The 14,568-nt window shown below is 35.4% G+C and overlaps 1 protein-coding gene across 1 annotated transcript in view; it reads right to left on the minus strand.

Annotated features, from left to right (window-relative positions):
- LOC107586447 (nuclear receptor subfamily 5 group A member 2-like) overlaps positions 1 to 14,568 on the minus strand; it is an 81,981-nt gene that overhangs the window by 64,650 nt on the left and 2,763 nt on the right. The window contains exon 2 of the mRNA XM_016273815.1: positions 405 to 553. Within this exon, the coding sequence (XP_016129301.1) occupies positions 405 to 553 (149 nt within the window). The remainder of the gene's footprint in view (positions 1 to 404; positions 554 to 14,568) is intronic.

Raw genomic sequence — 14,568 nt, forward strand, 5'->3', positions numbered from 1 at the left:
ATGTTGACATCTGAAGCGTAAAACACAACGAGCTGTTCTCAGGCTTCTGCTTCAAAGCCGTCGAAATGCACCTACGTGGGGATGATGGAAAAAAAGCCAAAGGGCGTGGGACGCTCAGATTCAGTGGATATTTCCTGGCTGTGACAGCGTTAACTCTTTGTTTTGTGTAGTGTTAGATGAGTGAGACGAGTGTGGGGAATCTGGGTTGTGCGAAAACCATGTTTTGTTGACCTTCCGTGGCTGTCATCAATGAAGAGTAAGAAAAAGGGGACGACCGAGATGAGAGCGAGTGTTGTCGGGCATTGTTGGGAGAGTAAACAGCGCCTGGAGCCTGGGAAAGGGCTGGGATTTGTGCCACGGCATTTCTGAGTCATACGCTTATCGTGTTTGTTTCGTGTTTCTACCTGACGTGTTTGCATTAGCATTCCTGCACTGTAGCCCTGCAGCATGACGGCCACAGCTCGTGTGTTCCCAGCTCCCATCCGATCGGATCCGTCCTGTCCGCATTTAATTAAACCCCATATGTTTTCTTCGGTTTCTCTCCTCGTCTTTTCTGGCAGAGGACAAGAAAAAAGAGAGAAAACAAGCTGCTAGATCCATTAGTGGTTCAAGCAACAGTCATTGTTCATTGCTTCCTATATGCTTCTATTTTCAAGAGCTTCGTGGAACAATAGCACTCGCGGTTCTGTCAGGTGTTTACGGTCGCCACGAAAACCAAAACAAAGCACATGTGAGGACACTTTCTAAACCACAACATTGGGTTTGATCCTGATCCTTGAGTTGAATCAGAACTGACAGATGTCTTAAATGTGCAATATTGTGGTTATGAATAAGAAAACATGTGTTTGGAAAGTCGAAAGCAGATGATGAGGATTGGATGACGCTGAACAGATGAGTAAATGGATGAGGTTAAGTGTGGAAGTGGAAATTATTACAAATATTTTGATTAGTTACACATTTGAAGGCATTTTGAGCTGACACATTGAGCTTGGGTGCTCATGTGGGAAATCCGGGTTCGAATCAGGTTCCACATTTCCCCACGTGTCCTCTCTCTTTAGATTTTATGTACTAAAAATCGGATTACCTATTTTTTCATATTTATTTAGGCTCTGTTAATGTTTTTTTTTTGTGTGTGTAATTTTTACATTTGAAGTCTTTTTGAGCTGACACATTGTGCTTTGATGTTCATATGGGAAATCGGGCTCACATTTTTGTTAATATTTACTTTTCACAATTTTTAATAATATGTTCACTTTTTGCTAGCAGTTCACAATTAAAAAAAAAAAAAAAACTTTTGTGTTATGTCACTGACCCAGACAGCTTATTTAATCATATTTATTTAGCTGCAATTAATGTTTTGTTTGTTACATTTGACATGGCAAATATTTTAATAATTTTCACATTTGAAGGCATTCTGAACTGACACATTGAGCTTTGGTGCTCATGTGGAAAATCCAGGTTTGAATCGGGCTCACATTTCCAGTCATGTCCCCCCAAAATTTTCTGTCCTCTTTCAATTTTCTATTTTTTTAAAAAATGGCAAAAATAAAATAAATATGTATGCAAAAAAAAGCATTTATAATAGAATATAAAAATATATAAATAAAAACAACATAAAGCTTTTAAATGTTATTTATTCATAAGCCCTCAAACTCAACAGGCCAAATCCTTTTCAATTTGCTGAACACCACCATGTTTGTTTTAAATCATAGCTGAATGAGTTCCACTGACAGGCCACCCAGTCGCCTCTACCTGACCCCTGTGCGGGGCAATAGGCCTCCGTACACCCACCCCTCGCCTAGCAGAGCAGAATGGAAAACCCGAGCCGACGGTGCACGAAAGCCTCATCTCACACCCTCACAACAACCCGATCCAGCACTCCGCTAATGACTCAGAACTGATAGGAAGCGACTAGAAGCCTCTTAAGTCTCCTCCATTCACATCAGGGAAACATTAAGATATTCCTTTTTTGTTGCCTCCCAAGGACTTGCGCAGCCCTAGAAGGGTAATTATCACCCTGCCAATATTGTAAATCCATTCTGTCATTTTCAATTATATCTGCTTGTGTCAAGGTCTAATAAAAGCTAATTGCACATAACAGCCCTGATCAATACATCAGGCAGGGAAGGTGGCAAGACGTGCCCTCATATGAGGCTTTAGGAGTTGGACGCAACACGCATTTGTGCATTATTTGGTTCCTCGTTAGCACTTCATGTTGATTGTATTGAGAATCTATTAAGGCATATACAAACTACTTTTAAAAAGAGTTTATAAAACACATAGTTCCAGTCCTGGATGCAAGCTAAATTTTCTAATGGAAGGAAGCAATTGGCACTTAACGAATTTGATTAATAAAATAACATTTTGGTGTAAGTTATACATATATATATATATATATATAATTTTTTTTTTCTTTTTTCTTTTTTCTGCTAGCAGCTCACATTGTACAACATTTTTAAACTTTTTGTCATTTTTTCAATTGATTACATTTTTTATTTTATTTTTATTTATTAGCTTATTTTATTTAAATGATCAAAATGTTAAGATTTTACATTTTATGCGCTAAACATGTTATTTTCCTATTTATTTAGACTCTATTCAGGATTTGTTTGTGGTTAACCTGTTTAAAAATTTTTATAAGTTTTTATAAGACACTTATAATGGAAGTGAATTGTGCCAATTTGTAAATGGAACTTGCCAGTTCAATAGTACAGCAACAGGATGTAAACAGTATTGAGTAAATATAGAGTGTTAGCATGATATTCATGTGAAAAAATAACTTTTTCTGTATAAATTTATATAAAATTTTACAACTTTATAGCAATGACAGCGTAACACTGCACACCATAAAACAGCTGTAAAAATTATTTATTAATAATAATAATAATAATAATAATACAAAAGTTTTAACAAAAATTATTGTATGTTCTATAATAAAATTATAATTTTCATATTTCTGCTTTTAAATTTAAAATGTAAAAAAACTGGCCCCATTGACTTCCATTGTATGGAGCAATAAATGGCATTTAATTTAGTTAATTTAATTTTATTAGCTACTACATTCAACATTGCATCATTGGTCATTGCATCTTCGATTAAAAAAAAAAATTCACTCCATTCCATTTTCATGTATGTTCCAGTCCAGTTTTGTTTGATCCATTTAAGATTCCGTTTAGCCAAATATCCTTAAAAGTTCCCTAGTTAGTGACAGACCATAGTAGAGGCATCATATTTGTCTAGAGTGAAATAAACTGGCATTTATTCCATAAATATTTATATATATTAGAGTACATCTTATACATTATTTCTTAATTAAAGCAAAAGTAAGCAGTAATCTCAATCTTGCCATCAAGGAATGATTGGTGTCTAACCTGCTGAAATGTTTGCTGACCTTTTCCTGAGGGACAAATGGCGGTAAGACTTTCTGTAGCACTCAGACCCATTTAGTCATCCTCTTTTTGTCTGCTTCCTCTATCATCAAGGGTCGCTATTGTGCCGGCTCAGGTACCGACTAATGCAGAGCAAATACTTCTACCTAACCATTAACACAGGGCCACTGTTTGAACAGCGCGACACACTGGAATGGCATTTATGGATGGTGGTGGGCTGTTTTGATAGGGAAGAATCTTCATCAATTAGCCCTCTACACTCTTCCCAGGGTAATTTGAGTCTCTGTGTGTGTGTGCATGTGTGTGTTAGACAGAAAGAGATACAGTTTGCCCTGCATTTAATGGCACTCTAACTTGAGAGCCGATCATTAACCCATTAGAATAACATGTCTTTGGCTGGGAGGTTTTGTGGGACGGGAGAGCCCTGGGAGATTTGCATCACAGCGCTTACTGTAAACCTCTGAGACGCAGGGGAGATGTTGAGAAACATCATAATGTCTGGTGTTTGTCTCGGGGCAGAGCCTTTTGCTCATTACGAGAGGTGTTAACAGCTGTAAGTTATGAATGGAAGTGTTCGTGCACTGTAGGGATGTGCAAAATTTAGTTTTCACTTTCCTAATGGTTTCAAAAACTGTTTAAGAACTATTATGGTTTTAAGTTGAGCTCAATTGACAGCATTTGTGGCATAGTGTTGATTACGACAACAAAAAAAAGTAACATCCCAAAGGTTATGCTGGGACGCTTACAATGGAAGTAAATGAGACCAGGATCTTCAAGCATAAATGTAAAAATTACGATTTTTTAAAAGCATAAAACATTGTTAAACCTTTTTTGAGCTGTAAAGCTGTTTAACTCAATATTTTACAGTCTTTTTAGGGTTTACGCCACAGTCATGGCAGCAGTGTTGAAATACTGGTTATAATGTCACACAGAAAAGGTTAGTAAGCAAAATGTCCCGCTAAAATCATGTTAGCATGCATATTGTTTACGTCTTGTGGCTGAACTATTGAAAAAGTGATTTTAATGTTTACAAATTGGCACGATTCACTTTTTTAAAATTCATTGTAAAGGCCTCAAATTTGTATAAGATTTATTTAAAAAAAAAAAAGTAAAACCAATCAAAACTGTTTTTTTGTTCACACAATTCAATGTGTTATTGCTTGACTGAAATATCTTAATTCATTACTAGGATAAACGGTTTATTGTTAACATGCTAACAAGCAATTACATAGCTATTAAGCATACTTTCCATTGCGATTATTTCTTTTATTTGTGATTATATTTTACAATTGAGATTTTATATGTCATAATTTCACCTATTTTTCATGTAATTGTAAGTTTATATCTCATAATTTTCATATAATTTTTTTATTGCAACTTTTAAAATGCAACTTTATTTCTAACAATTGTGACTTTATTTCTTATAACTTTCACAGTCAAGACATTTATGTTACAAATGATTTCTATTTTAAATTAATGAATTTCTATTCATCAAAGAATCCTCAAAAAAAACAAAACAGCGCAACTGTTTTTAACATTCATAATAATAAGAAATGTTTCACCAATATACGAATTTAACGTTTACAAATTGGCCCCATTCACTTCCATTATAAAAGCCTCACTGTAACAGATTTTTTTTTAAGAAAAGGAGGGACAAGTCAAAATAATTTTTTTGTCGTAATTAGCATTATGCGATAAATGTTGTCGATTGAGCTCAACTTGTACTGAACCTAGTACATATATATATATATACTTTTAATAGGCCATTTTACTAACTATACAATCTAATCACATATACATAACAAGCAGATTAAATTATCTGAATTTCTTTTCAAATAATACGTGCTGTGGAATATGTACTTGTAAACAAAAAATAGTCATCGTGCAACTGGCTCTGACAGAAACCTCAAATGCTTATTTAAAGTAAAGCGTATCATGTTCTCAGGTCTTCTTTCTGAAGAGCTGCTCTATTGACATCACGTCATTAAGGTCCGTGAGATTGTATTTGTTTTGGCTCAAGCGGGCAAAGCATTGCATCGAAGATCGCTCTTATTTCTTCCTTCTCTCTACAACCTCTTCTTCCTGTTTGGCAGCCGACCCATTCGTCTAGATCTGGAAGGTTTCCTGAATCAAACATGCGTCTTCAATTTGGGCCTGCGAAGAAAACAATCACATTTTCCCCTCCCTCAGATTCAGTTCCTAACAGCAGATTGAGATGTGGTCTGGGTTTGACGGAAGTTTGGACGGAGTATTTCAGGGGTCCTGAATGTAAATTGGGCTTAAAGGGAGATGCTTGGCAGACTCGAGTAACCTGGTCCAAAATGATGTATATTTTTGGAGCAACGCGGCTGGTGGGAACAGATTGAGGTGATGTGAGGTGGACCACCCATGTCCTTTCTCTCCAAGAAAGCTGCACCACCATTAATTAGAGCCATTCTCTGAGGTGGATTCTGTGGCCGGGACACCTGTGAACTCAGAAGTGGGCTGTCCCACACACAAAATGGCCCCTGATTCAAGTTTTGTGCACCAGTGCCCAATAAAAATCACTTCCAGCTCCTGCAGACACCCAAAAACCCTCCACATATGTTTCTCCACATCAGGAAAACTGTGCTGTTGACACGTTATGGAGGAGTGAATATTTTAAAGGGAAAGTTCTCACAAAAATTAAACTTTGCTGAAAATGTACTCACCCTCAGGTCATCCAAGATGTAGATGAGTTTGTTTCTTCATCAGAACAGATTTGGTGAAATTTAGCATCACATCACTTGCACACTAATTGATCCTTTGCAGTGAATGGGTGCCGTCAGAATGAGAGTCCAAACAGCTGATAAAAACATCACAATAATCCACAAGTAATCCACACAAATCCAGTCCATCAGTTAATGTATTGTGAAGTGAAAATCTGCGTGTTTGTAATAACAAATCCATCAAGACATTTCATTTTTAACTCCAAACTATTGCTTCAGGCTAGAACAAGTCCTTTATCCATAATATTACTTTCTTCAGTGAAAGACTCATCTTTTCTGAATCAGGAGAGAAATATGCAGAGATCAAGCACCGTTTACGAGTGAAAACAGTCCAAAACAGTTTTGATGTGAGAGGACAACAGGAGATGCACTTCACAGGAGGAAGCGTTATTATGGATTATGGACTCATATTTTGGTCAGAAGCAACAGTTTAAAGTTAAAATGCCTTAATATTGGTTTTGTTTCTTACAAACACTCGCTTCAAAAAGATGTTAATTGATGGACTGGAGTGGTGTGGATTATTGTGATGTTTTTATCAGCTGTTTGGACTCTCGTTCTGACGGCATTTTGTAATGCTGAATTTTTCCAAATCGGTTCCGATGAAGACACAGACTCATCTACATCTTAGATGACCTGAGGGTGAGTACATTTCTAGCAAATTTCAGTTATTTTGTTTAATAGTCCCTTTAAATGTTAGTCGCCATAATGTGCAAAAATAAATTTTGTTCTTCACAAAATCCAGGTTTCCAGGTCTTTGTGACAACTGTGATGAAACATGAAATATTTTACTGGAATCCAACTGGATATAAATGGGGGTTCAATCTCTCTCCGCAGTGGTCCGGGGCCTTTACAGGGACTTTGAGGTGTTTTGCCTCATGTGGATACCAATAAATCTGTCACCCGCAGAGATTCGTCTCCCGCCCCTCTGTGGGGAACAAATTGTGGCGTTCGGGGAGGGTTGAGGGGGGAGAAGTGACCTGTCAGAGTGCTCCATTTATCACAGGGACAAAACGCTCCCGATTCTTTCTGCTGACCGCCAGGAACCTTCTGCTAAGCACATTCAGGAGATGCATGCTTCTGAATATTTTCATTGAATCAATACACCTATTTGCAAGTGACGTCAAAACCTCTGGGTAGAAAGAAGTGGGCGAATGAGACTATTATATTATAAAGTAATCATAATGAGAAGATGTAGGGCTTAATTTTAAAAACCCAACAAATTTACTGTAAAGTGGATTACACAACCAGATGAATTTAATAAATATTCTTAAAAGTGTACAGGTATATGTTTCTAATGATGTGTTGTTTAGCTACAGAAAAGACAGCAAATCCACAATGTGTTAAACCTTTGCTGTGTAATGATTGTCAAATGACGTCTTGTAACTATTAATTTTTTCTGTTTTTTCAATAATGTGTAAAAAATACTGCACAAAAATTTTAAATCAGCTTGAAATTGCTTTTCTTTGGATTGAAAAGTGCGAGTGATTAAAAATGTGTTATTGTACAATTGTGTGAAATACCTTTTGCGAACTACCGTGCAAAAGTTCAAGGTTAATAATTAATATATATGTATATATAAAAAAAAAAAATTTCAGCATCATTACTCTAGTCTTCAGTGTTATCTTCAAAATAATTTTAATATGCTGATTTGCTGCTAAAGAAGCATCTATTATTATTATTATTATTATTATTATCAATGTTTAAAACATTTGTGCTGCTTAATTTTTTATTTTTGGAGAACGGCATTTATTTAAAATAGAAATGTCACTTTTACTCAATCAATCAATCAATCAATCAATCAATCAAATCAAATCAAATCAAATCAAATCAAATCAAATCAATCAATCAACAAGATATTGTACTGGCTCCAAACCTTTGAATATTTATGTCACAATTATTGGAAATAAAGTTGCAATTCCAAGAAAAAAAGTTGTAAATACGACATATAAAGTCACAAGAAATAATGTTAAAATAATGAGATAAGTCACAATTTGCTGAGGTGGAAACAGACTTGCTAATTTTCTTCCTTATTAGCATGCTAACATTACACATTTGACCCCAGTACTGAATGTAAGTACTTCAGTCAGCAATAACACATTTTTAACATGCATTTTCTGGTATGTACAAAGTCTATTTATGCAAATTTGAAAAAAGCATTGAATGCATCAATAGTAGTTTTATCAGACATATATTTATACAAAATGATTCATTGAAATATGTTGAAACTTGCCAATCGCCAAGACAACCTACTGATACAGTATACAGAGTGTAGGAGGTCCCAAAAGCCACACGGTATATTGGTGCACTATTGACTCACATTCAAATCAGCAGTTGTGACACATAAGTATTGACTTGTTCATTTGGGTCAGCATATTATACCTGATGAAATATTCAATCACATTATTCACTGTCCTGTCAGACTACCTTATTATGCATTCAGCAGAATTATAAAGTGGCTGAACTGGTAAAATGTGCATAAACGACAAATAAAGAAACTAAAACCGGATGAATCCAAAACTCGCTCTCATTGGTTGCCGAGGGCAGGGCGAGTGTGCACTGGCGAATTGCATGCCATGCAAGGTTTGATTGATTGGCCGTCCACCAATGGCAGTCAATAAAGGGCGTATAAAGGAAATAAGCAAAACTCGTTCTCAGTGGCAGGAATCTGGGAAGATAGATCATGGTAACAGCCAATAATAAATGGATCATGCTTCTATGTTTTTAAAACCCCTGGCAGATGTATTGAATGGGAAACCTTGTGTGGGAGAAAATAGACCTTTATTGATCAGAACCAAGCAGAGCGGGGGAAATAAGACATGAAAGGAAAGGAATCGGATGAAAGCTGCCAAGGCTTCCTCATGCAAGATGCATGGGGCCTCTATAATCTTTTTATCTGATGTAACCAATGCATTGCTTTGAATTTTATATGAAAAGACAATCTTACACACTCCACTTCATGTCGAGACTGATATCAATGTCAGAATAATGCCGTGTGTCTAGTATCAACATTTTTCTCGGTCGCCGCCGCGGATTCCCAAATAATCCCATTTGCTTTTCCTCCTCCTGAGAACGGCTGCACGCAACCCCGACCGATCTCGACCAAACCTTCTGGTTCTGGCCCAAGCGAAACATCCAGGTCCTGAATGAAAAACTGGCTCGCGATGGTGTGGTCTCAAAATACTTTTGTCTGTGGCCAGACAATTAAGGACTTAGGTGTGGCACAAGGGAAGAATGTGGAAATCGGATCTTTGCAGAGAGCACGGCCCCACACCCTGTAGTCTTGGCTTCCTGCGAATGCCACATGCAAACGTATAGACTGTAGCGTAGAGACGAGGGTTGTCCTCCATTGTGTTCGGCTCTCTGCTGAGAGATCTGGGGAGACTGGGGCCAGCTCTTCCCCCTCCGTAACCCACGGGACACCAATGGGAACCTATCCATCAAAGCCGGTGACATTCGAAACTTGTTTTGGGAAGAGCTGCTGCTTTCGGTTGCTCTGCTTACAGGCGTAGTTTGGCATACTGTATGTGGTGGAATGCTGTAATTTGGTTTGTGTGTCAAATTTGTAAGAATGTAGTAAAAAGACGCAGACGTGGCCAATGCCCTGATAACACTGGACAAGATAAATGGCTCCAAACAGGAAGAGCCTGCTCAGCTGTGCATGGCCCCCAAGGGTCACACTGATATCCTCCCCTTAAAATCTTTGACTGCGTCCGCAAACCTCCTGTGATCACACGATTTGGCACAGTTACAGATGCTTAGTGCCAAGCTTTAAGGAATTAAAAAACTGTACAACAAAGAAGAAAGTCACAAATCAAATCTGATGTTTCAGTTCTCATCCTGATATTCATGAACTTACTTTTCACTCCAATTTTTATGCTGTCAATAAAATCTTTAATTTTATATTTCACTGCTGGGCATTTGGACATCACTGTATGTTTTATTTCTGAGAATATCATAATAAAATAAAATATGTTAATAATGCATTTTATTATATTAGTAATAAAATATAGTATAATATTAATATAGTATACTATATAATTAATTTAAAATGTAAGTTTAGATACACATATCTTGCATTGAAATAATATAAAAAAAATATTAGAAATATTAAATTAAAATGCAAATTCAAAGCATTTTCACTGGTGGTCTCAGACTTTTGGATCCCCTGTATGTTCACGTTTTATATTAAATAAAAAATAAAATATTAATACAGTACAATAAATACTGTGTATATATTTATAAATATAAATGTATACACGGAATAAAATGAATGAAAATGAACAGTATAATTAATATAACATCCAAGTAACTTTTTTTGTGCAGCCACTAGGAATCACGGCAGAAATTGGGAAAACAGATCCAGTGGGCAGACGAAGGGAGAAATTGAATCATCCTTCAAAGGGTATGATATCTACTGACGTCCAAGAAATAGGCACTGCAGTAATGGGCCCTTTACCTTGACTCTAGCAGACTCCTGAAGCACAGGTACACCGCTTAAAGTGGTTTCTTTCAGGTTCTCTTCTTCTCATCAAGGCTCTATAGTCTCCAGTCAGACTTCTTTTGATTGATGGGGACTATATAGCAGCATCCTGCTCTGAATGAGACTTTGCCCCCTTTGATCTAATATTCAGAGCTATACTAAAACAGTTCCTCGATTTTATTACAAAATGTTAATTTATTCGATTTTGAGTCAATGAGAATTTGTTTTTAAAGAATGAAATATTTTTCCTCTTTTGATTTTAATGAGGGTTTTTGTTTCCGATTTCACCTGGCTGCAACACGCTGATTTTTCCAAGCAAGGCAAACCCAGACAGACTATAATGGCCCTACGTTAATGGAAACTGGAGCGGAAACTAAGGAGGTGGTCATGGGATTTCCTGACATGACTGTATCAATACATTTAACATGTTCCTCTTCCATGTTTTACAATCAGATCGCAGCCCCCTCCGGCCTGCCAAACCCTTCCCACATGAAACAAGTCAGCATGTCCGTTCTATGGAGCTTGGAAAGACATTGATGAATCTTCTGAGGGCAAGATGCCATCACAGTCTGGTCTCCACCCCTTCAAAACCCCCTCTTATCACCATTATCGCTGACGTCCTGGGACAGATATCAGAACATTTGACCCGACTGCTCAAGCTGTTTGCATGATAAGTGTACATTTAATTTAATATGTATTTGACAGATTGTTTTTAATATTTAAATATAGACTAATTTGAATCAACATTAAAAGTCATATTCTATTATTTGTTTTTCATTTCTTACAATAATTTATTATTATTATACTAATTTATACTTACTTATTTTAATAATAATCCCACTACTAATAATAATGTGTAACAGCACAATAATATTAAATATAATATAAATAAATAAATAATAAATCATTTATTTTAAAAAGGCAAATTATAAAGAAATATTACTTTTAATGTTGATTGTATTATTATTATTATTATTATTATTATTATTATTATTATTATTATTATTATTATTATTATATTTCCACTGTTTAGATTTTTACATTATATATAAATTAATTAAGTAACTGTGTAATAATAATAATAATAATAATAATAATAATAATTGCATCAACTTTAAAAGTAATATTTCTGTTTTATTAATTTATTTTTAAAATAAATTATTTATTCTTTATTTTTATATTATACTTAATAATATTATGTTATTACATATTATTCTTATTAGTAGTAGTAGTAGTAGTTTCCACTATTTAGATTTTTTTAATTAATATATTTTATACATTTTATATATTATTTGTCTATAAATTAAATACAAATTTAAATAGTGGAATTATTACTATTATTATTATTATTATTACTTTCTACATATGTTATTATATAATAATAATATTATACAATAATTGTTTAACAATTAATAAATAAAAATAAAAAAGTAATTAAAAGTAATAAGGGAGAATGTACACTCAGCTGGTCATTACACTTAGATATACTTTAAATCAAACGTTGAATCACACCAATCTGAATCCAGCCTGCACATTTTTTATACCGGCCCAAATTCCAAAGAGACTCGTAAAATATGGTAAATTGATTATATTTGGAATTGAAGTATATTAAGGTTGAAAATGAATACATCCTCTTTAAAGTTCCATAATATTTTTATATCACACACCTCTGCATTTCTAGCTGCTTCTCTAGTGATAGTGATATTCAGCGTGAGATTCTTCATTGTCAGCTCAAGTTGAGTTTTATGGGAAAAGGAGTTTGGATCTATTAGGCAGAGCGAATTTAAACCAGTCTGTTTTCCTCAGGAAATATCTGCGGCGCAAACCAACAGGGCAAACAACTGTGTTCACCGGAGATATTTGAGATGAGAACTAAAGCAAAGCTTCCTTAGAGGAGATGTGCACCTTGTAAAAAAAAAAAAAATTACCTTTGTGCAACGTTGTGTAAACGTTTGATAGTATATTTCTCCTTCATTCATTATTCGAAGACGTTTGAAGGCAAATTCTAAATTTACATAATATTAATGAATCAGATGGATTATCAAGAACCTTCACGGACAATTTGCTTTGCAAAACACTGCCACTTACAACAGCAAAGACGTGTATATTTTGCATGGTTCTGTCCATACAGTATGTGCTGAAACCGGTCGTGGTAGTTTATTAACTTCTCCTTCTGCAAAAATATAGAAGTGGAAATTAATCTGCACCGGTCGAGCTGTGGCTTGGGAAAAAGTGCATATGCCACAGTTTGCAGAACCTGGCATGGCTCTGCTCCAAGCCTCCCTTCGTTTCCAAGGGGGTTCATGAAATAAATGGAGAAAAAAGGCCGATGAGAAAGTCCAGATTCGGTCGTGTTGACCACACAGGGATTTGGGGATTACATCTTGATTACCATGTTTCAAACATCATCCTGCGGTGGAGAGCGACATTAATCAGAACCGAGGCATAACACATTTAGAGACAACAAGACAGACTTGGCAGGAGTCGGTTTCAAAATAAAGGTTGGAAAACGCAAAGGAGGCCCACATGGACTTATTTAATGTGGAGTGCTGAGGTAGATACTCTTATACAGTATATTTAAGGTGTCGTGTTTCCCTCAAGCGAAAGTGGAGGAACACGTCTAGCATATAGTAGAGAAACCTTTCTATGAAACTTTGAAGAAATCATCGCCTCGACAGGGGAATATGCAAGATTTCCTCTCGGTTCAATAGGAAACGGCGGGTGAAAATCAAACAAGGTCAAAACCAAGTCAAGCCTCCTGGTTCTTCTGTGGGCCGCAGGAAGAGATAGGAAGCCAAGAAACAGGCTTGATCGATGTCGTGGAGTGTAGAGAGGAAGAAACAACATGGACGGGTGCAGAGGGCTCGGCTATTTTTGCACCGTCGTACGGAAATGAGCCATAGTCCAGAGAGGAAGTAGATAGGCCAGAAAGTGTCGCGTAGCAACCAGAAGCAGGAAAGAAGCTAGTGTTTGTATACATCTGTTGGTGTTACTCTGGTGTGCAGAACACGATCACAACATATGCAAATACAATGATCCAAATCAGTCTGGACTCCACCCCTTCAGGAATGAAATTTAATGTTTAAATATTATGTAAATGGTTATTCATTTAAATTAACAGCAGTTTATCACTTTTGTAATATTTATTATTAATATTTACCGCTAATAATAGTTTTCCCTCATTTTCAAGCAGGGGGAGTTATATTCATGTTCTTGTGCATAGAGTACATTTGACCTTACTGCAATATAAAACTGTTTATTTTATGATAATAATTAAAGTAATTAATTATTAATACTTTACATTTTATATTTGATATTTAATATATATGTAAAAGTATAATGTACATTATTTATCATTATATTTGAATAATACCTAAATATTATTTAAATGCATATTAACATAAATTGTCAATATAATTAATCTGTTTCTTTTTTGTAATGTTTATTATTAATTTACTTATTGATTACTATAGTATTCCTTTTAGCGTCTCACTCAGTTTTGACATTACTGTATTATTTGATGATTAACTTAAATATCTAAAATATATTTTTACAATTAAAATACTTTTTTATAAATATATAAATATAAAATGCTTATTTTATATTTGATATTTAAATATGTGTGTAAAGGCATAATTGTAATGTGGGGTTTGGTGTTTGGGTTTCATGTTCATGTTTTCCATGTCTTTTATTTTGTATTGTTTCACCCTGTTAGTGTCATGCTTCCCTTGCCCTCATGTATCTCTGCCTTGTGTATGTGTCATGTTCTGATTGGTTGTCTTAGTCATGTGTCTTGTTTCCCATTGGTTTGTTCTTGTCTTGTGACCCTCTTGTCTGCTTTAAGTAGCCATCATGTTCCCATTGTGCCTTGACGTGTATTGATGTTGTAACCCGCTGTCGGTGAGTCAAGTCTGTTTATGCCTAGTCAAGTCAAGTCAAGTCAAGTCAAGTC

This window comes from Sinocyclocheilus grahami, unplaced genomic scaffold, assembly GCF_001515645.1.
Source record: "Sinocyclocheilus grahami isolate Dianchi unplaced genomic scaffold, SAMN03320097.WGS_v1.1 scaffold81.1, whole genome shotgun sequence".
NCBI lineage: Eukaryota > Metazoa > Chordata > Actinopteri > Cypriniformes > Cyprinidae > Sinocyclocheilus > Sinocyclocheilus grahami.